This window comes from Pterocles gutturalis, unplaced genomic scaffold, assembly GCF_000699245.1.
Source record: "Pterocles gutturalis isolate BGI_N339 unplaced genomic scaffold, ASM69924v1 scaffold48765, whole genome shotgun sequence".
Classification (NCBI taxonomy): domain Eukaryota; kingdom Metazoa; phylum Chordata; class Aves; order Pterocliformes; family Pteroclidae; genus Pterocles; species Pterocles gutturalis.
The window spans coordinates 438-11,073 of NW_010145125.1; the positions used below are offsets into that span (position 1 = coordinate 438).

The 10,636-nt window shown below is 45.5% G+C and overlaps 1 protein-coding gene across 1 annotated transcript; it reads left to right on the forward strand.

Moving 5' to 3' along the window:
* Positions 1–503: 503 nt before the first annotated feature.
* On the forward strand, positions 504–9,065 carry LOC104470392 (major facilitator superfamily domain-containing protein 1-like; the record flags this gene model as incomplete). The annotated part of the gene is made up of 11 exons (XM_010085289.1): positions 504–628; positions 725–780; positions 1,563–1,706; positions 2,190–2,348; positions 3,802–3,917; positions 4,822–4,922; positions 6,834–6,945; positions 7,577–7,714; positions 8,285–8,414; positions 8,580–8,701; positions 8,994–9,065. Coding segments are annotated over 11 exons (1,275 nt in total), but the record flags the coding sequence as incomplete, so codon positions are not given.
* Between the last annotated feature and the right edge of the window lie 1,571 nt (positions 9,066–10,636).

Genomic DNA, 10,636 nt, shown 5'->3' on the forward strand with positions numbered 1-10,636 from the left:
GGTATTTTCCTGATCGTATGCTGTTCAGGAGATGTTGCTTTTCAGTAGCAAAACTGATATTATTAAATCATGCTACAACCAGCAGTTTCCTACTGTTCAGCAAATGCTTTATAGCTGTGAATTGCTATGGACTAAGTTTCATATTCACACACTGCTTAAGCCTTTATAGTATGTAGTGAAGAGTCAGATCAAGCTAAACTATAGCCAAGACACTAAGGGATCAAATAAACTTCTTGGTGCAGTCTCCTGGCTTTTTGTTTGGACGGAAATGTGTGTAAAAGTGCTGAGCCCCTGCCGCTCCTGCCACAGGAGGATGTGCCGGTGGCCAGTCATTTCTCACTTGGTGAGGACTGGCTTCCTGGGAGAAGACACAGGTCCTCTAATTCTTTGTCATGGGAACCAAGTAGGAAAAATAGAATAGTAGGCAAGAACTTCATTTCTAAAGGAATGTGCAGGGTTTCATCTGTGTCTGCCTAACGCACGCTCTGTGACTTGTTACGCAGAACCTGACCTGCCCCAATGGAACCCATCAAAACAGCACCGGGCACAATGGCACGCTGGACTGTGTGGAAGGCTTGGGAATTACACCTGCACAGTACAATCTGCTGTACGCGATCTACGCTTGGACGTGAGTCACTTTTCTCATGCTTTGCCGGGGGGCAGGGTAGTTTATTGTTGCTTCCCAGCAGCAAGACACAATGTCTCTGTTCTTGTTTTCTCCTAGAAATGCAGTAGTGGTTATTCTGGCTGGATTCCTGATTGATAAACTAGGAAATTGCTGTAAGTTCTGAGGATCAATTGATTTATTCTTGTGCTGAAGTGGTATTTCAGGCTGTTCTTCCAGTGCAAAGGGATGATCAAAGGTCCCACTTCAGTGAGATCCCAGTGGGATGGGAGAGGATGTGCAGCTCTGTGTGCGGAGTGTGTAGCAGTTGGTTGAGCAGCTCCATGAAGGCAACTGAGACATTTTCATCCTTTAACCACTGGCTTATCTGAATTTACACAGCAGTGCAGTAAACGTGTTTTCCTCTGACACACAGGTGACAGGGAATAGTGTTATCTGTTCTTGATGGGACAAACTGAAACTGATCAAGTAGTGTTCTGTTCCCCGCTCTGACATTGGTTCTGGTGTGTGCCATAATCTAAGACCCAGCAGTCCCAGCAAATGCAGTTTCGCTCAGTCTCTGTGTCACAGAGGTAAACATCTTTGAGGCGAGGAGACAGAGGCACAAAGGAGATGGCTTGCTCTGGACCATAGTCTGCAGTGGAGCTCAGGACAGGAACAGGGACTCTGCAGAGCTCAGAGTCCTCCACCTGACTTATTGTGCCTTTCTAACCTTCCACCAAGATGATAATATCATTATTTTGAGGATTCCCAGGTCATTTTATAAATAGACCAGTCTTTACAAAATTAAAATAATGAGGGTAAGTTGATGGAAGCCTGCAGGTTTACTGGCCTGGTTTGAGGTTGCTCTTTTGCTTTTTGACAAAGAATGCTTTCGTCCTGATCTCAGCATGCCTGGTGAAGTGTGTGTTTGGTTTTTTTTCCTGTTTCTCTCTAGTTGGTGTCTTTGTTTTCTCTCTCCTGACTGTGCTGGGATCATCCATCTTTGCTCTAGGCTCACATTTCAAGGGGTCACTGTACTTCCTACCAATGATGCTAACAGGAAGACTGCTCTTTGGCTCTGGGAATGGCTCCCTTACTAGTAAGGAATCAGATTCTTTATTACGCCTCACCAGAGGGTCATGATACATTTTTATTTTGCCTCCTAGACCCTTGTCCTACCAGTCAGCTTCACCTGCTCTGCACCAGGAATTTACGTTGCTAACAGAAGAACACTGCTCCTTGAAGGGTTGCATGGATTTAGTGTGTGCTGAAATGTTTAAACGTCTTCCCCTCTAACAAGTTTGTCCTCCCAAGGGTGGGAACTGACATGTGATTGCTATGCCCTTTGAGGTTATCTTTGCTTGCCTTATTTGAGGGCTAAGTTCACCTCCCATGTCCCGGCATGGTTTAGTACGTTTTAAACTGGACTGTGAAGTTGACCCATACTACCCCCACCTGGGATGCGTAGAGGTCTCTTACCCCAGCTTAAGCACTCTCACTGGAGAGGCTGTGTGTGTTCCTTCTGTGCAGTGCTCTCGGCCAAGTCTTGTCTGTTCAAGTGAGGATTTTTGTCTTCTCCAAGTTGTGCAGAATCGTATCACAGCCTTCTGGTTCAAGGGGAAGGAACTGGCACTGGCATTTGGACTGACTCTGTCTTTCTCCCGCCTTGGGAGTGTCCTCAACTTCTTCTTCACCCAGCAGTTTGAGGCAAAATTTGGAATGCAGTGGACACTCTGGGGAGGTGAGTTTCTCTGGTGCTTTGGCCTTTTGTTTTCTAGACCCAAGGCTAGCCTGCTTTGGCCAGTTATGAAATGTACCTGTAAGAGAAAGTGAAGTTAGCAGCAGGAGGCACCGTTATTTTCCAGTTTTTCCTGTTGCTTTCTGTGTGCAATGGAGTGGTGCTGTCTTCCTTCATGCCTGAAGAACCTCTCTAAAGCTGTGGTGTCAGCCTCACAGTTTTGTCTGCAGTTTTCTTGAGATATTTTAACATCTGCAGTCACAGGTAGTCAGTACGTACTGTAGGTTTACTCCCATGGAATGGAAACTTCAGAGTGAAACAAGAGTAATCCAGTGTATTTGTAGTTCTGTATTTCAGCTAGCAGAACGTGCTGGCTCTGTAGTAGCACCTGTACTGGTCTCAGCACGAGATGCCTTGCATGCGGATTGATGGTTACTGTGAGCAGCAGAATCTATTGACGTGTTTCTAAGTGTGAGTCTGTTCCAGGGCTTGTATCTTCAGAAGATTTGGGTTTCTGCCCTGTCGTTGGTACAGTGGGATGGGGTCTGTCTCTAGTGGAGGGGATGGTGTGTTTCACAGTGCAGTTAAGTAGTGGCAGGTCCTCTGGTGTTCTGGAACAGAGACCTGCCACAGGGCATACTTTGTGTGCAAAGAGCTAGTGATTAGGGAAAGTGGTATTTCCCAAATAACAGAACAGTACGGGCCATCGCCCATGGGCAAGAGGATGCACATGTGAGATAAATCTCTTTCAGAAATTGAAACCCTCCAGCTCTCAGAGAAGAAATTGGGACGAGCATGGTGTGATGCTGTTAGTCCTGCTGCTCAGGGAGGATTTGCAAGCACAGGGCAAAGTGTGTACACATCACAGAGGGTTTTTTGGCTCTTTGGAAAACGGATACGGATCTCTCTCTGAGAGAAGGACATCTGCAGCAGATGCCAGTTGCCAGACTTGCTTCTGGCACATCCAGCATCATCTGACTCACTTCTCTGGAGCTGTGTGCTGACAGGTTGGACTGCGGTAGTTACCGCAGTAGGTCACGTAAATGAAGACACTTGGCTTCCAGTGCCAGCCTGTGGGTGATACCTCTCCTGCGCAGGGGACAGGGGAAGTTTCTTCATGTTTTAACCGTAGGTTTGTTATGCACAGGCCTGCTGCAGTCGAGACTGGCCAAAGTCCAACAAAGCAGCTGTCTGTAGAGATGAGTGGGGCTTTAGCTTCACTGGCCTGGGGCGGGTCTGCAGGGCATTGGGAGCTTAGTGGAGAAAGGGCTCAAGGACTCTGAGGAGGTGGTCAGAGGTAAATGGTGCTGCTGTATGGCTGCAGCAGGGAATGCTCTTAACATTAAGAGAAGTGAGGAGTAGGAGTCAGAGAATTCTGCATCTTACATGCAGTTGGTTTTATCATTCAGCTGTGTCCACACTGAGGAATTTCTAATGCCCCTCGTATCTTTTCCAGGTACCCTGCTCTGTGTGCTTGGTTTTATTTCAGCCCTGGCAGTCAGCGTACTAGATAAAGTGGGCATGAAGCAACTGGGCTTGGATGGGGTTATCCATCAAGAATCCAAAAAAGTGGTAGGTGGTGCACAGGCAGCTTTTCCATCTCCATCTTTGCGAGCCTGGAGTGCATGAGCGCTGCTTTTGCAGGGCAGGGGAGCCTGCAGGAGTGAGAGCTGGTCCTGGCCAGGGGAGGGCGGTGACAACACCTGCTCAAATCTCCGGGAGCAGTTCTGCAGGTACACTGGAGGATATTGTGGCTGCAAGCCCCCAGACAAGTGTCCGTTTTCTGTTTAGAGCCTGTGTGTTTGCCGCCTTCCAGAGAGCTGAGTTAGCACTCTAAACAGCGTTACTCTTCTGAGCCAGTTACTTCTTGACTGTAGGTGGCTCAGCGGAGGATTTTGTGTTGGAACTAGACAGCAGCCTCTCTCTGGAACTGCTGTCTGGCTCGCAGCATCCATGGTAGCAAACAGGTAATCTGGTCAGTACTGAAATATCTTTTGCCAGCCCATATCTTCCATTCCTCCGTGCATTCTTCTGTCCAGGAATAAGCATTACGGGCAGTAGGTTGCAATTTTTATGGCACTTAAAACTATTAGACTGCTTCCTGCTCATTACAGTATTCTTACTGTTTTCTGTATCTCAGTGTTGTGGCTCCTTTTATCCAGTATCTTTCCACTGTGTTTCACTTAAAGTTTTGCAGGAGGCTCTCAGTAGAGCCTGCTTAGAATAGTCTCTTGCAGCCATAACCTTTATAAAAATAAGAAATCTTTTGTTGTTTTCTTTACTGAATAGTGTTAAAGAAGGAATACTCTGGAGTCAGCAAATTTCACTCAGAGGTACATGAGCTGCCTTTCCCATTCCCTTTACATCCTGTTACTTCTTAAATTTTTTTGTGACTTTCAATGGCTTGCAGAAAGTGACATAAGCGTGAAGTTGAAGATTATTTCCTGGTGAGTGAGGGCACATCTTGTCTTTTCAGCGGATTCAGGACATCCGGCGACTTCCCCTTCGCTACTGGCTCCTGGTCCTCACCATCATGTTCTTCTACAACGGAGTCTTCCCCTTTGTGGCAGACGCCAGGTATTGCTCTATGGCTGTAGACCCACTGACTGATACAAGCCTGCCAGAGCCTTGCAGGCCCTCAGTTTTCAGTTGACTGGGAAATATGGGGGCAATAGGCTTGTTCTGTCCACTCACGAAACACAGAGCAACATCTCCTTAACACCTAGTTAAAGAATCTGATGGTTCTCTGACCTTTGTTTCCCTGTAAAGGTGAGGGAGGCTTCTGAAAGAAAACAGAAATAACGTAGAGGGAAATGGTTGTAACGCTGCAAAAGGAGGATCAGAAGGATTTGGGAGGAGGGGAAGAAAGACTATTTAAAAAATAGCCTGTAGACATTTCCCCTTTGTGACAGTCCCCAAGTGTCTGTCCTCTGAGCTGGGTGGGGAGTAAGCTTCCCAGGCCTGGGGCAGTTCTGCCCTGCAGTCCCGCAGGTTGTCTGCGGTGCTTGGAACAAAGCTGAGCTTATGTTAGTCTGGGTTTGTAAGGGAGGAAACCTTTGCATCCCAGTGCAAGGCTTGCAGACTTCCTTTTTTATGCTTTCATTTGCTTAAAACAAAGCAGCAACCTGCCTGACTAAACTGGGACTCCTGCTTCTGTCCTGGGGCTCTGCCACATACTTACTGTCTTGCAGTTTTTTTCCTGTTTGTGGCTGATGCGGTTTCTATCACATAACGAGTGTGAAGTTTTATATTAGCAAAGGACTGCAGTAAAAAAAAGTTGGTTTGGTAGTATTTCATTGGTGATGTATAGTAAGCCACTGTGAAATCAGGAGTGAAGGAATGTCATCAACATTGTTCAACATATGTACAAGTGACCTCTTTTTAGTAAAATAAAGACATTCAAGATGGCAAGGATCACCAAAGCCTTGATGAGATGGACTTTCTATCAGTTGCCCTCTTATTTTAACTGAAAAATGTCTGTTGATCACACAGAATCCTCAGTTTTGCAGTTCTGCCTCCCTGCAGATTTATATTTTTTTTGGCTCCCTGTGGAGCAAAAATTCAGGCACCAAAGGGTCATGTTTCACACATCTTTTGTGGCAAAAAATGCTACACTGCTTCCCAGTTGGAAAAATAACTGTCCCAAGGCCACGGATCCTTTTCCAATCCTGTTGCAGTAAATCTTGAGGGAACAGTGGCTAGTTTCATACTTTGCTGACAGCACACGCCGTAAAGGCTCATTATTACGAATGGTCAGGAGCCATGCAAGGAGCTAAACCAGGTTTAAGTAGCCACATGATCTCTAAACTGGTCTGTCTAAGCTGTCACGAGTGTATGACTGTAAATTCTCTGAAGAATCTGAGTAAGTTTTGATGCTGCTTTTGCATTTCCCCAACAAATGTGACAGGCTGACTTCTGACAATGGAAACAAAACTTTTTTTATGTTTGTATGTTTTCTACTTTAACCAGAAGTCTCCTTAATGATGCTAAGGGGGAATTTCTAGTCTTACTTCTAAAATGCAGGTGTTCAATTTAGATGCTGATTTTTGCTGCTGGATTATTTTAAAATATTCTTCCTGCCCCTCAGCATTCTCACCCTTGAATTGATAATGCTTTCTGCCTCTTCAAAGAGAATGTAAAAAAATCCATCTGGATGCTTTGGAGAGGTGGCAGCAAATCGCTGCTTGTGAGCTGTGCTGATAGAATTGAACATATGCCTAACTCTAACCTGCAGTTTTATTCTGCACTTACAGAACTGTCTTGAAGGTGGCTGTTGAAGCTACCAGCTTCTCTATGGTGTGCACCAGTTAAAAAGAAAATAAAACAAAGGCTTGGCACTACAAACCAGATGGAATCAAACTTGTGTACAAGTCCTCTCATTAAGAACCTTTGTGTCCATATGTTTGTGCTCAGACTTACTTTCTGTCAAAATAAACAGATGAAGAATCCTAATTATGTAATTCCCCCCGCCCTTCATTTTATTTTTAGCAAGTTTATCCAGGATAAATATTCTGGTTACAGTCAGCAGGCAGCCGCTTACATTGCTGGGGCAGTGGACGACAGCTCCCTTGTTCTCTCTGCAGCAGTTGGCATATTAATTGTGAGTATCCAAAACCCAAAGTGCTTGCTGATAACTTTCTCCTGATTTTTTGAAATGTCTTTGTTACAACTCCCTCAACCAGAATTTAGCCTGTTGCTGCTGAACAAACAGTCCTTTAATTCCTTGCAAACTGCAAGATGCACTTTAGTCTGAATTAAATGACAATAAATAATGTTAACCTGCTTTTTCCCTCTGTCCCTTTTAATTGTGCTACAGTAACATCAAACCATAGCAAAAGGCTGTATGTTTTGAGAAGTCCGAGACTGGAACAGAAAGGATCAGGATAAGCTTTGCAAGTAGATGAGAAAGTACAACCTGCATGTAAACAGTCCCTGTTTTGTCAAACTCCGCCTTTCCTTATTTCCATAATTGTCAGGGCATAATGGGGTGTTTTTCCTCCCCCTTTATTAAAGCCTGCTGTTTCCCATGAATACTGGATGCTGTCTCTGACAAGTGTTTCAGTCCCTGTTCAGGATTCTGCAAGAGGAACTAGTCATAGCTAGTCTGCTACAATACCAACAGCTAGGAAATGGCACGTTACTGCTGCTCATGCCAGCCCACTGCGCAGCTGCTCCTGTCACTGGGGGAAGCAAGGACCCCTTGTAAAAGGCCTGTTTGTTTCCTTTCCCAGGACTACGTTGGACTGAGAGGTGTGTTTGCTGTTGGCTGTGCTGCGTTGACTCTGCCAGTCTTTGCTCTGCTGGCGTTTACGTTTGTTCCTCCGTTAGTCTCTGCCATCTGGTTGGGGATTACTTACTCCTTCGCTGCTGTAAGTTCACAACCCTGCTGCTGCAGTTGAGTACTCTGTGGCTCTGCTCCTCCTGCATCCTGGATGGCATGTGTCACTGCTCTTGTGTCCTGACGAGCAGCTCTAGCAGCCACGGTGTGAAGTCACTGGCTCCCCAGTCCTGAAGGCTTTGGTTACTAACAAATAACCCCAGAGAATCAATATGGAGCAAAATGCAAAGCAGAGTAAGGGACCATTTGATACAACGTGAAGCATTAACCTGTCTCTGTTTTTCTTAGTGCTTTTTTACCTTGAATGTAACACCTGAATCTCCTTTTAGTCTTATGAGCTAAAGCATCAGGTCTAACTCCCCTTCAGAAATCTGAAGTCTGGTTATTCCAGTGTCAGTAACATGCATTGTCCCAGCCTGCTTGAAAAGGACGGGCAGCAGTCTAGAACCAGCCAACAGGCTGGGAGGGATAAATACCACACTTTTTTTTTTTAAGAGAAAGTATAAATGTTTCTGTAGTGGGAATAATTCCTTTTTAAACCAGTGACTGTCTAAGACCTTTAAGTAAGGCTTGGAGTTAAATTCCCCTTCTCATTCACCAGTCTAGTATGTGGCCATCCATCCCTCTTGTGGTCCCCCAAGCAACTTTAGGGAAAGCTATGGGGCTTGCAACTTCTGTGCAGATGACTGGAGTTGGCCTTTCGAATCTGATTGTTGGACACATTTTAGGAAGTCCAGGTGAGAATACTTTTTTTTATTTTTTCTAAGCAGAGACACCAACAGTGCTTCAGTGGTGTGGTGTGAACAGAATTCAGTGTCTCTGCAGCCTAATGCTGCAAGGAACTCGAGGGGTGTCTTAAATATTTTCAGGTGACTAGTTGTTCCATCCTGTTTTGGCCTTTTCTAGTGAATTAAAGATCCCTCTGTGGCGCTGGCAACAGATGATGATCTTCATGTTGGCAAACACTATTGCATGCATTGTTGCCTCCGTTAGCCTCAACGTTGTGGACAAGAAACAGGTAAGTGTGATAAAAGGCGAAGAAGAGCCTTGCATCACCAAGTTGCTTTTATGGATAGCTGTTGGGTGTGTATCTGAGTAATTCCCATGACATAAGAATGGGACGGCATAAAAAGAGAACTATTGCTACAACACTGCTGCAGTGCAGAGTAGTCTCACCTAGCAACAAGCTACTGGCAGCTGGGGTTTTTTGCAAGAAGGTGGGGGGAAGGGCCAGGACACGGCTGCAGCAATAGATGTGGACAGGAAGAACAGTTTCCTTTCCGTCAATAATTGCTGCTTTGAATTTCTAGGGTGGGACATTGAACAGAACAAGAAAGGGAGCATCTGTGGAGCAGGAGGCCAGCTGCAGCACCACTCCTTGATGATGAAACAGGAAACGAAGGTGCTGTCAGCTGAACCTCCTCAGTGTGAGGACAGGGACAGCTGCCAGACACAGCACTGATTGCTTCTGTTTGAGTGGAGCTTTAGCCTGGGTATTTTAAACACCTTTAAAGGGAATCTTGAAGGGAATTGTCTACAGAAAGGGAATGTTTCCACTTTCTTATGCCTGGCACACAAGTGAAAGGTATCTGCTGTATGGCTCTTGGCTGTTTTCCAGCACACAGAAACATGCAGGGGGCACTTTAAGAACTACACTGCCCTAAGTGAAACTAACCTAGCTGAAGCTTCTTCATAAGCCGTTAGATAGCTGCTTTTCACTCTTGCATCAAAGCTGCCCACGTAAGGTGTGCCTGACTGGTCCCCACTGTTTCTCTGTCACAAGAATCCTGTACACCAGCCCTTGCTGATCTGCGTACCTCAGCAGGGCTGCTGTTTCAGTTCTTGCTCTAGATTAGCATGCATCTTTCACGAATTACTCATCCATGCAGCTGACACCAGCATTATTCTTCAGGCAGGAGACTGAATTAATTAAGTTGATTACCTTTTGCACACAAGCCTAGCTTAATTGCATCCTACCTTACTAGAAATGCTTCACTAAGCTGTGCCTATTCATTTGCCTTCAAAAGCTTAAGAGGTTTTGATCTGAAATTCTGTTCTTTAAACCAGAGTGCTCTTACTCATGAATGCTAGAGGCTTATTTGACTCAGCTGACTGCTGCTTTCACTATGCAAACCCCTCACAAACACCCAACACAGTGTTTACAAAAGCACAAAGGATGCTTTAAGAATGAAGTAAACTTTAACACAGCCAAGTACAAGGAATGCTGAAGTCAATGACTTCTGTAAATCATTACAAATTCTTAAGAGAAGGAGCAGCTCTGCTCAAGTTGCATTTAATATAAACACTAGTAGATTGAAAGCAATTTAGGCACTGACAGCATCCAGTAAAGTCACATTTTAAGGAGTTGTCACAGAAGACAAGTCCACCCATCAAAGCAAAGTTTTCTTAAACCGGTTTACTGAAGGGAATGTGTTCAGAGAGCAAGGTATTCCAAGTTTTGAGTTACCCTGTGAATTCATTTCACACCACAGACAATTTAGAGGATTTCCCTGTGGGAGTGTGGTGCAGTAGAAATTTGGGGGTGGGATGAGAAGTCACAGATCTGCAAAATCAGCCTCCTTTAGTTTGGCAGCGACCTCCTGAGCTCATCGAGTCCAACGACCCCTGCTCAAGCAGGGTCAGCCAGAGCAGGTTGTCCAGAACCGCTCAAGGATCTCCACAGATGGAGACTTGACACCCTCTATAGGCAGCCTGTCCCAGTGTTTGAGTGCCCTCGCAGTAAAAATGTGCTTCCTTGTGTTCAGACGGAATTTTGTGCGGTTTAATTTGTGCCCATTGCCTCTTGTCCAAAGAGTCTGGCTCCCTCATCCTCCCTCCCTCCCAACACGTCGATCTCCCTGCGCCATCTCTCCTCCAGGCTGAACAGCCCCAGCTCTCAGCCTCTCTTGTGAGAGATGCTACAGTCCTCTTACTGCCTTTGTGGCTCATCACT